This window comes from Nicotiana tomentosiformis, chromosome 12, assembly GCF_000390325.3.
Source record: "Nicotiana tomentosiformis chromosome 12, ASM39032v3, whole genome shotgun sequence".
Classification (NCBI taxonomy): domain Eukaryota; kingdom Viridiplantae; phylum Streptophyta; class Magnoliopsida; order Solanales; family Solanaceae; genus Nicotiana; species Nicotiana tomentosiformis.
The window spans coordinates 51,776,654-51,792,940 of NC_090823.1; the positions used below are offsets into that span (position 1 = coordinate 51,776,654).

General features: G+C 40.0%; 1 protein-coding gene across 1 annotated transcript; it reads left to right on the plus strand.

Moving 5' to 3' along the window:
• The first annotated feature begins 1,203 nt into the window (after window positions 1–1,203).
• LOC138902629 (uncharacterized) lies at window positions 1,204–15,300 on the plus strand. Its single transcript, XM_070190514.1, has 4 exons — window positions 1,204–1,428; window positions 1,711–1,910; window positions 15,073–15,103; window positions 15,250–15,300. The coding sequence occupies exons 1-4, from the start codon at window positions 1,204–1,206 to the stop codon at window positions 15,298–15,300; spliced, it is 507 nt and encodes a 168-aa protein (XP_070046615.1).
• Window positions 15,301–16,287: the final 987 nt, after the last annotated feature.

Below are 16,287 nucleotides of genomic sequence, written 5' to 3' on the forward strand. Positions count from 1 at the left end.
ATCCAACTGCAGAAACCTGTTCACCCTGGAACGCCTAGAATCCCCTTGTTAGCTAGAGGATATAGGTGCAACATTCGACCTTTGGGCCTGAGAAGCCACCATCTGAGTTAGAATCTGAATAGCTCCCCTAAGATCCCTATCAGAAATACCAGAGCCGGAAGCTGGGGATGGAGGTAGAACTGGAATATCAGGTGGAGGAACCATCGCACCCTCAGTAGGTGTAGGAACTGGTAAGGCCTGGGCCGGTGTAGTGGAATCAAGTAGTGTAGCAGTCAGGGGATCTTCCTCACCCCTCGTGTGTTCACCCGCATCATCAAATAAAGGGTCAACTGCCACTCCTAAAGCGGCTTTGGCTCCTTGGCCAGTTCTTGCTCTCTTCTTAGGTTCCATATACTGAAAGTAAAAGGAATGCACGAGTTAGAGGGGGAACAGTTGCACATTTAGTTTCATCGCACGATCCAGAATATCAAAGAAGGGTATTGTTCATAAATGTCAGAGTAGCCTCCAACTTATAGATGTGGTCGACAACACACCGATAAGAAGGACTCTACTAGACACGGTTCTGAGACATCCTAGGACACTTTAAAACCTTAGGCTCTTAGCATGGATAATGGTACACTAAGTTACCAAGGGTGACTATGTTTTCCGAATGTAGATAGTCTCTAGGAAAGAATAATGACCTAGGGTAACACTTCTAGGTATTCCATGCATCCAGGTTCTACGAAGATGTATCACGACCTCAAGGAAGTCTATTGGTGGAATGACATGAAAAGGAACGTGGCTGACTTTGTGGCAAGGTGTTCAAATTTTCAGCAAGTAAAGGCCGAGCACCAACGGTCTGGTGGGTTGGCACAAAACATAGAAATTCCAATGTGGAAGTGGGAAATGATTTATATAGATTTTGTCGTAGGATTACCACGCACTCCGCACAAGTTTGACTCAATTTGGGTGATTGTGGATCAGCTCCCAAAATTAGCACATTTCTTGCCAGTTAAATCTACCGACGCAGCGGAATAATATGTTCAGTTATATATCAAGGAAATAGTCAGGCTACATGGTACTCCAGTTTCTATCATTTTCGATCGAGGGGCTCAGTTCACGACCAATTTTTGGAAGAAATTTCAGCAAGGTTTGGGTACTTAGGTGAATCTTAGTACAATTTTCCATCTCCAGACCGAAAGTCAAGCAGAGCGGACTAGTCAGATGCTTGAGGACATGTTGCGTGCTTGTGTTCTTGATTTCAAGGGTAGGTGGGATAATCATCTACCACTCATAAAGTTTGCTTATAACAACAACTTTCATGCAAGTATTCAGATGGCACCATTTGAGGCATTATATGGTAGGAGCTATAGATCTCCCATTGTGTGGTTCGATATTGGGGAAGCAAATTTGATAGGGCCAGACCTTGTGCATCAGGCTATGGAAAAAGTTAAAATCATAAAGGAGCGGTTGAAAACTGCTTAGAGTCGTCAAAAATCCTATTCGGATGTTCGTCGCAGAGACTTAGAGTTCAAAGAAAATGACTGGGTATTCTTGAAGGTTTCCCCCATGAAGGGTATTATGCGGTTTGGCAAAAAGGGAAAATTGAGTCCGAGGTATGTCGGGTCATACAAAATCATCCAGAGGATCGGTGTGGTGACGTACAAACTTGAGCTACCACCCGAGATGTCATTAGTGCACCCGGTATTCCATGTGTCTATTTTAATAAAGGTAGTTGGAGATCCGTTAGCTATTTTGTCGGTTGAGACCATTGAGGTTAATGAAGAATTGTCATATGAAGAGATTCCAGTTGCCATTCTTGATAGGCAAGTCCGAAAGCTGAGGAAGAAAGAAATTGCCTCCGTGAAAGTGTTATGGCGAAACCAGCATGTTGAAGAGATCATGTGGGAGGCCGAGGAAGAGATGAAGAAGTATCCTCACTAGTTTGAATAGTTGTGTAATACTTTCTTTTATGAACCTGCTGCCTAAGAATTTTGTATCACTTGTTGAGTTAAGTCGAGACCATTGAGAAATTGCTCGCCGCGGTTCGGACTTTTTGGATTGATCAGTGCGCTGGGAGTTGAAGGAAAATGTTGGGCAGAAGTATGCATTTCTGCGGCCGCAGAACCACTCTATGGACCGCAGACTGGTCGCAGAGTGGGATAGATTTCTGGGGCATTTTGATGCCCAATTTCGCGTCCATTATGTGACCACATAACCGTTTCATGGGCCGTATTCTTGTCACATATCCAGCCTTTGGATTGCTCGAAGGGAAGTTCTGCGGTGCACTATGCGACCGCAGAACCGTTCTACGGTGCATTATCCAACCGCAGAACAGGTCTATGGGTCGCATAGTGCTCGCAGACCAGATCAGTTCTTTTCTAGTTCCCCACCCATTTTCGCGGTCATTATGCGGTCGCATATGCGACCACAGAACCTGTTCTAGAGCTTCATTTTGGGGTTTTTAAACCCGACCCTATTCCGTTAAAACACACCCCATGGACCATTTTGAGCATATTTTCTGATATTTTTAGCGTGAGAGAGAGGGTCCTAGAAGGAGAAGTGATCTTAATCAAATTGTTCTTCAATTCTCACTTAAATCTTGAAGATTATCAAGAGAGGCACCTAGGACTTCTTCCTAAAAGGTATGATTCTATCACCCAAACTCTTAATTTCAAAATGTAACTAGAATGGGCCATTAGTAAGGTAATTCGTGGGGATGGGAGTGCTTACCTTGCATGCATGTATCCTTGTAGTATGTGGGAAGATTGTGAGATAATAATGGTAGAGAGTGGGTTGGGAAATGATGGAATCTTCCTCAAAAGAGCCTTAAAACATTGATGCACACCTAGTGTTTAATAGTATGCACAAATAAGCTAAAACCATGTTCATCTTCCTAATTTTGGTTCTATTTTGTTACATTGCTAAAATAGATTGAAGTTGCTAATAGTCTGGAATATCTTAGAGTTTTAAGAGGCTCAATTGAGGTATGTTGGCTAAACCCCTTCTTCTTAGAATCGAATCCCATGGTGTTCGTGTAATTGGAGTAAGCCCTTGATCATTATTGAATTGGCTTTTCCTAATGTGGTTGTGTTGAAGGATGTTTGTTCAATATTTATGCTAAATGCTTCATCATGTCATCTTGTCATTTGAGAATATGTTCAAAATAAGGAATATGTGTTAGGAATGTTAAGACTTCATGTCAAGATTGAAATAAAGGTTGTTTTGCCAAATTGTATGAAAGGCTCCTGTGTGCCTGAGATTTTCCAAATTGCTCATATGTGAATTAATGTCTTGAATGGGAAGCCCTATTGATGACGACTATGATAATGATATTTGAAGGTAGAAAAGGGAACTGGAACTATGAAATACGGCCAAGTGCCAAGAATGACTTTGAAATCGTAATCACTAGTGCCAATGAATTGAAAGTATATGAAAGAAGTTTGATGTGAGATGATTGACTGAAGAAGGTAATGTATCAAATGGGATGGCCTAGCCGATCGGGCCGAGATCGGACTCAGTGTAAGAACATAGTGGTATTGTGAATGAAATTGTGGTAATGTCTCAAATGAGATGGCCTAGCCGATCGGGCCGTGATCGGATGCCATACCGCACACATTGTGGTACTGTGCCGAAAATTATAATGAAATTGTGGTAATGTCTCAAATGAGATGGCCTAGCTAATCGGGCCGAGATCGGACTCCGTGTAAGAATACGGGGTTATTGTGAGTTGTGGAATATTAGTGCTAAAGATCACCCAACTTAATAATATGGAAATTGTTTTGAAAACGCACACGATCCGTAACTTGTTGTTTTACTATTATTTGAAGCCCTTATTGAATTCTTGACTGTTCTTCTTGTATTATTATTTATTCTATTGAGTTGGTGCTTAGATTTACATACTAGTGCTATTCAACGGTACTAACGTCCCTTTTGCCGGGGGCGCTGCATCTTTAAATGGATGCAGGTGGTTACATAACAGAAAGGGTTGATCAGAGGTAGTGCTGCATCCTCTTCTCAGTGGACTCGGTGAGCCCCATTTCATTTCGGGGTCATGTATTGTACCTTTTGTTTATATTATGGTCACTGTTTGAGGTATAGCCGGGGCCTTGTTGCCGGCACCATTTTTACTCTCTTTCGTATCTTTAGAGGCTCCGTAGACACTATATGGGTTGTATATGGGTGTTGGGAATGTTAAACATGTTATGTTGTGTTTGTTAACTTGTTCCACTTGAACTATAAGAAATATGTATTTTGAGACTTAAAGGCGCAATAGCAAATGAAATGATTTAGGATTGTATGAATGAGATTCCTACTGTATAATTAATGAAATCACGTCTTTTCCTCATCACAGGTTAATTGGGTAGAAAATATCTAACAGGCTTGCTCGGCCGAGTACACTCGGTTGAGCGCCGGTCGTGCTTCCCGAGGATGGGGCGTGACAGAGTCGCATAATCATCGCGAAGTTCAGCAGAGAATTTGTTGAATTTTGAAGGTTGTTCTGCGGTCCATTATGCGATCGCATAGTTTTTTCGCGGTCCGCACATCCGTCGAAGATTTGGCATGAAATATTAGAGAGTGATTACGCGATCCACTCTGCAGTCGCATAAGTGGTCTGCGGACCGCAGACCTGTCGCATACCGGTCCAGACTAATCCAGATTTTGGTATCACTTTCACGGTCCATTTTGCGGGCCGCATATCTGTTCTGCGGTCCATTCTGCGATCGCAGACCTGGGTTCAGTGGGTCTATTTTCTTATTTTTATAAACCAACCCCATTTTTATAAATATCCTTAAGGGCTCATTTTGAAGCGAATGTCCGATGATTTTAGAGAGAGGTAAGAGTATTTTAGAGAGAGAAGGAGGAAATCTAGCATTCTAATCACCCATTCTTGCACCAATCTTCAAGAATCAAGGAAGTCAATCACTAGGTTATCATTTATTGGGTAAGTCCTACTCCTAAGCTTTCATGCAAGAGGTTATGAGTTAAAGTATATTGTGGGGTTGGAAATAGGCCATGCATGTGACATATAGGTTGTAGTATGTGGGGTTAATGAACCATGTTGGTTAGTTTCTTATTGAAGTTGATTGAGGGAGGAAGGGATTACCATTGTAGAGCTTTGTATTCTATTTTGCATACTAGGTGTTTGACAAAATTCCTAAGAGAGTTACACTATGGGAATCCTTCTTATTATTAACTGATTTTCACTATCTTCCTATAGATTGTTATTGCTAGAAGTGTTGGGGCATTGTAGTACCTTAAGAAAAGCTCAAACAAGGTATGTTGCCTAAATTTCTCTCTTAGAAGCGAATTCCATGATGTTCCCGTAAGTTTCTAGTATGGTTGGCCCAGGTTCTTAATTCCCATGTTGCGAGTTGTTCCTAATAATTTTGATTATCCCAAGTAAGTGTTATGTTGAAAGATGTACATATTCAAAACGTGTCCCAATTATTCCTATATCATTATGATCTCTTTCGGGAATGTGTTCGAGTATGGTTTAGGGGTTAAAATGTTATAACTTCAATTCTTGTTTCAAATGAATGTTCACTATGCTCAATTTGAAAAGAAAAAAAAAACTCAACGTGCTTAAGACTCATATCGCCCATATACATATTTGAGGTCTTGATTCCAAATGCCCTTAATTGTCGATTACCTGTGATGATGTTTGGGAAGTTAAAGAAGTGAGAATGAGATGTAAAACGTTGCCATTGTTGTTGTAATCAGTGCAATTAAGTTGTATTCATGTTTCAATCGTAAATCACCATGCTCCCCTTTATAAATATTTCCAATGTGATTTAAGTTCTTACATACTCATGAGTTGAGATTGGGCATTACCCTTTTTGAGAAAAGTATTTCAAGAATAGGTGGTGTACCACTCATTTAAGATTTTAACTTGTGCTTCAATTGCTAGTCATTTTGCTACATTCTTTGGAAAGAAAACTATTGTGTTTAAAGCCATCATTACTAATGTTGATGTTTGTGATGATGATCCTTGATAGTAAAGAAATGAAAGTGTGGAATATGAGATACAACCATCGTGCCATGAATGAAGAATCATAAGTATGGCCAAGAGAGCCAAGGAAATAACGATGATGTGAATGGTTAAAAGTACTAATGAAGATATATATAGTGTGAAAGATAATGAAGTGAATATAAAATATATTTGTACTTTTGTTTCCCTTATGTGCAAAACAAAATATTTTTGGGAGTATCGTTAGTCACCGAGGAAGGGTATGTTTGAATAACCTAACCCCGAAACTACACGTATCGATGTAGGATGCAGTGTGATTATTCCCCTTATTTGGGATGAGATTGTTGTGATGAGAATATTCCCCTTTATTGGGATGAGATGATTTCTAGAAAAGGGTGATGTCGATCCACACTGCATTGTGGTGAGACGGCCTAGCCGGTCGGGTCGTGATCGGACGCCATGCCAAACACATGGTGGTGATTGTGCTGGGAATTGTAACTGAGACTGTGATACACCTCCACCACACATATTAGGGAGAGGCAATGGGGCCTCTTTGTGTAGAGATTGTGTTTGGGGTGAGGCGACGTGGCCGCTTTGTGTAGAGATTGTGATTGTGATACACCTCCACCTGCACACATTGGGGTGAGGCGGCGAGGCCACTTTGTGTAAGATATTGTGATTGTGATTACACCTCCACCCGTACACATTGGGGTGAGGCGGCAGGGCCACTTTGTATAGATCGAATGTCTTTAGGTAAGACGACCTAGCTGATCGGGCCGTGATCAGACTCCATGATAAAACATGGTGCTATATCGGTACTAATGATCTCCCAACCAAAAATATATATTATATCCGTATTTTGAAAATTGTTAGGTTTTAAACTTGGCATTTTGATATTGTTGATTGTTACTTATTGTTTCCATAGTTTTCCCCCTTCTTATATAGGCATTCTATTTCGAAAGGGGACATTTAGTTTTGCATACTAGTACTATTCCATATGTACCAACGTCCCTTTTGCCGGGGCCGCTTCATCTTCACTGGATGCAGGTGGTTCATCAGTGGGTAGTCGTGATCCTCGTTAACAGTTACTCTCAACTCAGCAAGTTTTGGTGAGCCCTACTCTGCTCCGGGCTTTATGTCATTTGATGTTGTAATTTGTGCTTTGAGGTATATCCGAGGCCTTGTTGCCGTCACATCCCTTTTTCACTTCAGTTGTACTTAGAGGCTCCGTGGACAGGTTGTGGGTGGTGCCTGATGTTGGGAATTGAACTAGAAATGTTGGTATTTGGAAAACCTGCTTTTCATCATCTCTATAAACTTGTAATATTTTGGAAATCGTAAATAGATATATTTTGAATAATGGGAAAAGAATGTGGAACACTTTATTCTCCGCATGTATATCTCTTGATATTGATTTTTTATTGGTCATGGGTAATATTGGATAGAAGGCATCAAGTAGGCTTGCTTGACCATTGTAACTCGGTTGAGCGCCGGTCGCGCTCCCCAAGGTCAGGATATGACAACTAATTTTAATAATGAAATTATTATCTTAGCAAAGAACTGAAAAATCACCTAAAAGTGGACCCGGGCCCGCATCTCGAAACCCAACCAAAATCATAAAATCCGAACATCCATTCGATATCGAGTCCAACCATGCAAGAATTATTCAAAACCGACCTCATTTCGCCTTTCAAAACTCAAAATTTTAGTCTAAGAACTTCTACACGTTTTCCCCAATTTTTCCACCCCAAATCCCTAATTACATGATAAAATCAATGATAGATTAGTGGAATTTAATCAAAGTCGAGTTAAGAACTCTTACCTCAACAATCCCTCTGAAAATCCCTCGAATTTTCGCCTCAAATCGAGCTCTCTAAGTCCAGATGGTGAAATATGAAATAAACCCTCAATTTAGAACTTAAGTTCTGCTTCCAAGTTAACTACACATCGCGATCACGAAGAATAAAATTTCTATCAGCTCAAAAACCTTATACGCGAACGTGGAAGATCGCTCGGGAACGCAGTGATAAACTTTTCCAAGGTTACGCAATTGCATGAACCAAAATGTTACCGCATAGAGCAATGCACTCACCCCCCAGACCTCCCCTTCCTTCATCCCGAACGCGGCACCACCCTCGCGTTCGCGATGCACTGACCTACCAAACTTCACGATCGCACAAGCCATCTCGCGATCGCATAGCACCAATCTATGCCTGCCAAATATCAGAGCATCGCGATCGCAGCCCCTCTTCCACGATCGCATAAGAGGAAACCAAAACTGGGAGGCACCAGAACTTCAGCCATTCCTAAAATGATCTGAAATGCGCCGAACAAGGTCCGAATTACACCCGAGGTCCCTGAGACCTCAACCAAACATACCAACAAGTCCTAAAGCATCATACGAACACGCTTGAAGCATCAAATCACATCAAACAATACTAGAATCATGAATTGCGCATCGATTTAAGCCTAAGAATTTATGAACTTCTGAATTCCGAAACCAATGCCGATTCATACCAAAACAACTCCGATTGACGGCACATTTTGCACACAAGTCATACATGACATTACCGACCCCGATATCAAAAATTCCACTCCTAGTCAAACTTTCTAAAATCTTTCAACTTTCCAACTTTAGCCAATTAACGCCGAAACGACCTATGGGCCTCCAAATCAACATCCAGACATGCTCCTAAGACCAAAATTACCCTATAGAGCTACTGGAACCACAAAAACTCCATTTTGGAGTCATCTTCGCACAAGTCAAACTACGGTCAACTCCTGTGACTTAAACTCCTAACTTATGGACTATGTGTCCCATATTACTCTGAAACTCTCCCGAACCTGACACCAAGCACCCTGCAAGTCACATAACCACAATATAGCATAGAGGGAGCATAAATTAGGGGATCGGGGCTAGAATACACAAAACAACCGGTCGGGTCGTTACATCAAATAATAGATTTTGTGGTCAAATCTTATTTTTACCAAACCCTAGGTTCTAGCAAAATCTCACAATTTTCCCTTAATTTTATGTTAAATCTACCCATAATCCGTGTATTTAACTCAAGAATTGATAGGGTTCACTTACCTCTTGATGTTGATGTACATCCCCCACAAAATACTCTCAAAATTGCCCAAGACCAAGTGGAAAATGAGGGAAAAGAGGCTAAGTGCTGTAAAAAAACCAAGTTTGCCCAGTGATTTCTTCTTTGAGATCGCGGAAGAAGCCTTGTGATTGCGAAGGCATAACCAGCCAGGGTAGTGAAGCCCTTCTTTGCGAATGCGAGGGAAGTCTCGCGATCACGAAGGCTTGCCCAGCCTGAGCTCCTCAAATGCGGTCAGCCCTTCGCGAAGGTAAAGAGTAAAAGCGACTGACCCTACCCCAGGCCCATTGTTCTACATGAACGCGAGCCTTTATACACGAATGCGAAGGCTACCTGTCCCAGACCTTCGCAAACTCGGACCCATGAATGTGTTCGCGAAGGGAAAAAATGCCCAGTCCCGAATTCCTTCTCCGGGAACGCAACTCCGCCTCCACGTTTGCGAAGAAAAAAACCAGAACCAGCATTTTTAGATTTTCTAGACTTACCTCCGGGTGGTCCGAAATTCACTTGCCACCATATGATGGCCTACTAAGAAGGTAAGCCTACCACAATATACGTGGCTTGCTCTCAAGCTGAAAGGTGGTGAAGTCCACCCCGTTGGACTCCAATATCCCTATGTTCCGGAGCCTATCCTTGCACCGGTCAATGAAATCATGGGGTTCCTCTGACCGCTCACCCCCAAAGTTAGGGCGGCAAAGTCTAGTCCACCTGTCCAGCCGCTTCTACTTATCAACGGTTGTGACAGGTACAACCTCTGGCATAACTGCTCCAACTGGCTGCGCTCCGCCCGCAGGTAGTGCACTTGGGGTCTGATAAATGGCAGCGGCATGCCTTGGAGCCTGAGCGGTAGGGGTCTGTGCTGCCCATCCTGCCTGAGATGTGGCAGGGTCCGCTAGAAATAAACCAACTTGCATCATAGAGTCCATGAACTGCTGCTTACGGCCTATGACCTCCTGAAATCTCGGTGCAGTCATGAAATCTGCTAGGGCTGACTAAGCTACAGGTGCCTCAATAACAAGATCCTCCACTGGATCCACTGGTGGTACAACGGGAGCAACTCTAGGACGCCCTCGTCCTTTGACAGGAGCTCGAGCCCTCCCCCGGCCTCTACCTCGGCCTCTAGCAACTAGGGGAGAAGCTCCTCTACCACTTGGCATATCTGTCGTGTGCGTTCTCACCATCTGTGATAGATAAATAGAATGATACTTAGAAAAATATCAACTACACTATAGGAGATAAAGAAAGAGAAGTTTCCTAACACCCTACAGCCTCTCTAAGATAACTACAGAATATGTGCACTGATCCGCAAGACTCTACTAGGCCTGCTCATGACTTGTGAGACCTATGTGAACCTACAGCTCTGATACCAAGCTGTCACGACCCAAAACCCATAATAGGTCACGATGGCACCTAACGCCGTCGTTAGGCAAGCCCACAAGTGAATCTACTATTTATTTACCCTTTTTTTTAACATTTAAAATGAAAGTTTTCCTTTTAAAAGAACAAAATAAGTAAGATCTCATGCAACTGTACATGCTATTTTCATAACAACGTACCAACATAATAAGTACATACATTGTAGTGATAGACATGATAAGAAAAGCAGTACATAAATGCTAAAAATCCCCAAAACCTGGCGCCACAAGTGCATGAGCAATCTAGAGAATATCCAAAACTAATACAACTACTGTCTGAAAGTAATAGACAGAAGTAATAAACAAGGTAGAGGGAGAATCTGGTGCTGCAGATCGTATAAAGGGAAAAAGCTCACAACTAAGTCTACGTAGCTGATCGGCTACGTGCTAGCGTGACCACTGGTAGTACCTATCTCAGTATCTACACATTCAATGCAAAAGTGTAGCATGAGTACGAAAAACAATGCATACCCGGTAAGTATCTAGTCTAACCTCGAAGAAGTAGTGACGAGTGGTCGACTTGACAATAACTAGAGGTCAAATAATAATAAATACATAAAGTAGACATCGTTAGGGTACAACAAGTATCAACGAAGCAAATAAAAGTAACTATAGTAATTCCACTCATGAGTCTATATCAAATCACTGAACATATCATATCCGGCCGTGACGATGCTAACTCAATTATTACCAAACCAAATCCAATTCCGATTATTAAGCACGAAGCTGCCGAGACGAACGGACGGATCCCATAAGAATAGTGGTGCTCAATACTGCCGAGGCGAACGACTCGATCCCATAAGAATAGTATTACCAACCTGTAGAGGCGAACAGTTCGAACCCATAAGAGTAGTGTTACCAATCTGCCGAGGCGAACGACCCGATCCCATAAGAGTAGTGTTACCAACCTATCGAGGCAAATGACCCGATCCCATAAGAGTAGTGTAACCAACCTGTCGAGGCGAACGGCCCGATACCATAAGAGTAGAGAAATTTACCTCGCTCGCGAAAACACTTGCGAGACGAGAAGGCATGGATTTATAGTTTATCAAATATTTTCCCGCTTTACCAATGTAGAGGATAAGCCAATATCTTTATAAAAAATAACCTCGATCTCAGTCAAACTCAAGAAAATTAATACACAGGATAGACATAAATAGCACAATTAAAGGCATGTTATGAATCTAAGTCTACCCGGACATATCATGAATATAGCTACGTACGGACTCTCTTCATCGCATGCGTACGTGGCTCCCCACAACAAGTAGCACACAACAATTAATACACCTAAGGGGATAAGTTCCCTCTTACAAGGTTAGGCAAGAGACTTACCTTGGTTTCAAGTCCTCAATCCGGCTCCTCAACCTCACTAGAACTCCTCAAATGACACCGAGGACTCAAAAACTATCCAAAAGTCACATAAACTAATAAATATATGCTCAAAAGTTCATAATTTATCTATTAGAGTAATTACCCAACCCCATTTGGAAGATTCCTAAAATTCACCCCCAGGACCACGTGCCAGGATTCCGGAAATTTTTGAATATAAATGTTACCCATGACCTCACAAATTCAAATATATAATTTATTCCCAATCACATAATAGATTTTGTGGTCAAATCTTATTTTTACCAAACCTTACGTTCTAGCAAAGCCTCACAATTTTTTCATTAATTTCATGTTAAATCTATCCATAATCCAGGTATTTAACTCAAGAATTGATAAGGTTCACTTACCTCTTGATGTTGATGAAAATCCATAACAAAAAGCTCTCATAATTGCCAAAGACCAAGTGGAAAATGAGGAAAAAGAGGCTAAGTCCCGTAATGAAAACCAAGTATGCCCAATGATTTCTTCTTTGCGTTCGCGGAAGAAGCCTCGCGAACGCAAATGCATAACTGGCCCAGGCAGTGAAGCCCTTCTTCACGAACGCAAGGGAAGTCTCGTGATCTCGAAGGCATTCCTAGCCTGTGCTTCCCCAAGCCCTTTGTTCTATGCGAACGCGGGCCCTTATACACGAACGCGAAGGCTACCTGTGATAGCATCATAGGAAGCTAAAATCTATTCAAGGACAAGAATGAAGCTTTGGAATCTCAAATAGGGCCTTTAACAAGATGTCAAGCTAAAGAGTTGCAAAACAAGGTCATTAGACTTCAAGAGCAAATAAAGAAGTTGATAATTGGGATGGAGAGCTCAAGGATAAAGGATATGAGTTGTCTAGGTGTTATAATTATTTTATGGTCCAAATTCATGTCCAAGAAAAGGTGGATTAGATCCCAAAAGACATCCTCTGAAGAAGGTCCAAATCAGGCCATTATTGGACCTATTTGGAACCTAAAAATGTGTCCAAACTTGCAGCCCAATAAGTCCTACATGAAGCCACGTTTTTATAACATAAAAAGGACTTACTTGCTGCCCAAGAAAGGCTCAATAGGCGTGATAGAAGTTGGGTACAAGTTGGTGCCAAGTTGCTTGCAAGTTGCCTTCAAGATTTCCAAGATCCTATTCATGATTGGTTTGAGACTTTCAAGATTCTATCCAAGATTGATTTTAACTTATTTCCATATATTTTGGTACTAGATTTATTGCTTTCCTAGGTAGTTAAGGTAATGTTTTCCTTTTCCTAAGATTGTTGGAGTTACTTTCCAAGAATGACTTGGTTTTTGTTTCCTAGTGTTTTTCCTTTTCCTAAGGTATTTGGACTTGTTGTCCAAAGTAGTTTAGGACTTTATTTCCTTGTTTTTAGGTAGGAATTTCGTGACCCCTCTCTATATAAAGGGGTGTCTTCTTTGTTTTTAGATTTTAGATTATTATAGACAATATCAATTAAAATTGTGAGATTTTTCTTGCACTCTTGTGTGTGATTACTCTTGGATTTATTCTTCAACCTTCAAGACACAACTTAAGGTGGTAAGATTAAACTCTTTCGAAATCTTAGATCACTTCTAGGTATTCAAGAAAGGTGATAAGTTTAGGCTTATTGTTGTTCTTGTTATTCTAATGGGTTGGGTTTCACAATCTATCTCTTGTTTTTAATTCTCTACCAAAGGCGATTAGTTCTTTGTTAGCTAATTATTGTTGTTAGGATTCAACTTCAAGAATAGAATTCTTGAATTCAAGAAACTCTTTCTTGAATTCAATCTATCTTTAATTTTCCGTTGTTTTTTTGTTTCTTTATTTTCTTTTAGCTTCCGCACATTTCTTGATTTTCTTTAGTAATTCTTGGACCCCTATCGTGTTGTTATCAAGTGGTATCAGAGTATAGGCTAATCAAGATTTCAATCTTGATAATCTTGGGAGGTTCTTGAGCAAAACCAAACCAAAAAAAAAAAAAAATTTCGCCAAAAGAAAAGCATTATGGCTCATTATTATTTGTAGAATTCAAGTGTTATTTGGTTTCCAAGTCAATAAAGGAAACAAGAAGAGGGGATCCTAGTTCTTGAAGATTAAGGTAACTTCTTTCCTTATTCTTGTGGGTTTTGGGTTTCCTAAATTCTTTCCTTATTTTTTCTACATAACCAATTCCTATTCTTCCAAGGTTTGGTCCTTCACTTTCCTTTTCTTTTTCTAACTCCACATTCTTATCACTAAGGGTTGTGACTAGTAAGGTTTATTAATAAATCTAAAGTTTAACGACCAAGAGTTGCTTTGAGTGGAAGAAGGCAAGAGAGGCGAGAACATTAGAGGAAAAAGCCAAAATTTGAGAGATATATAATTCTTCTAATCTTTGTTCAAGATGTTTCAAACATGTAGTTATAGTGAAAGGAGGTGAGCTATGACTCAACAACTTAAAAAGTCAAACTTACAGTATACCGAATGGAAGGGAGACAATGGTAAAATTATTTTTCAAACAAGAGCTAAAGTGATGTCTGCGATTTGTGCCCTTAGAATTGACAAAGAGTTTGGCTATAACTCAATTAGCACTTATATGGTTGAAAAATTAAACTTGCCTTGTGTTGAGCATATTGAACCCTACATGTTGAGAGGAGTAAAGGTAGATAAAAGAGTGTTATTACTATTCTCTATTGGAAGGTATGAGGATGCGATCTGGTGTGATGTGATTCCCATGAATAATTATCATATCTTGTTGGAAAAGTCATGGTATACCTATAGAAGAGCTTCATATAACATGAAAAAAAATAGATACTCTTTTGAGGTTAACGGGAAGAAACTTATTCTTGGACCTTTGACTCCCTCACAAATTTATGAAGATGAAAAGACTGTTAAAGAGAATATGGAAAAATATGAGAGAGAAAAGAATGAGAGGAGTAAGGGAGTGCATGTTGACATCCCAAGAGAGGAAAAAGGAGAGGTTGTATTGAGTGAAGAGAATGGGATGTCAATTGAGAAAAAGAGTGATCTTGAGGGAAAAGAAAAGAGAGAAGGCAATGAGATAAGAAAAGTCTTTGAGGTAGAGAGAGAAAAACAAGAGGGTTTGAGTAAAGAAGAAGAAAAAAACTTTTGTGATAGAAAAGAGGCTAAGGGTGAGGGAAAAGTTAGTTTTGTGATAAAAGCCAAAGAGAGTGTAAGCAAGAATAAAGTTTCTTTACTTCCTAATCCATTAACTCATTCTTGTTTTAGTTCTTGTTATTTTGTGCAGCCACGTGTTAAAAGACCTTTTGAAAGGACAGGTGAGGCGCGAGAAATGGTGGTAAAGGATCCAATTGGATTCCAACATGAATTAGGCGAAATTAATTCTTGTTGGATGGTGGAAGATAAAAGCTTGGTTAAATTCTTTGTTATTGAACCTTTTGACTATTTTAAATCTTATTTACAGGTTTATGACATGGAGTTTCCTAAAGCCATTGCTAAGCTGGAATCAAGGTGATGTTATTCCATTAGTAAATAAGTCCAAGTATGATATGTATAATTGGTTCATTCACATTCTTGGCCTTCCTAGAACACCTAAGGTATTTTTGGAGGTAATGAACTATACTCTTATTTCTTATGTTGGTGACTTTATAATTTTTGTGGATGATGATATTTTGATGCATATCAAGTCATTAACTATAATATCTAAGTTAAAGTGCAAGAGTAATTTGCTTCCTTTTGAAATTGAGTATGACATAGATGATTATGCATTCCAACTTGGTGGAAAGAGGCATGAAATTTATGAGAAGAGGCTTACTAACGAGTTAAATGTTCTTTCTTCTCTTATTCAAGTATCTAATGAGTTTTCATGTGATAAATTGCTAGAATGTGAGTTTTGTTGTTTGATGGGAAGTCATTCCTCTAGGCATGTTGATTGTGAGCTTATAAAAGTGTTTGCTACTATTAAAGAGGATATGCATGATTATTGTGATGTTAGTGATCAAATACTCTTTCATGAACCTATCTATGACTCTTTCTGTGACAGTTTGAGCAATTATGTAGAATCCATTGATGTTGCAAGTATTATTGGGGAAAGTTATAATCATGAGCTTGAATATATTGAAATTTGTATTTTGGAATTTATGGGTTCTTCTGACCTTTCTGAGAATTTATGTGCTTCTTTGAATAACTTACATATAGAAGAATCCATGGGATTTATAATTGATACTTGGCTATATCATAAGAGTGTCTTATTTGATACATGTGGCAGAGATACTTGTGTTAAATGGATGCATGACCAATATTTTGTAATTTCTTTGGCATGCACATGTTTGGACTACCTTATTGACAAGATCGCATTGCAAATTTCATTATATAGTGTATCTAAGAGAGGTTTTTATTGGACAACTCTAAGTAGGAATAAATTTTATTGGGATGATGATGTCCATATGCTTTATAAAGGAGTATTTATACCTATTAGGCTTAATTGGGTTAAGTGGACACA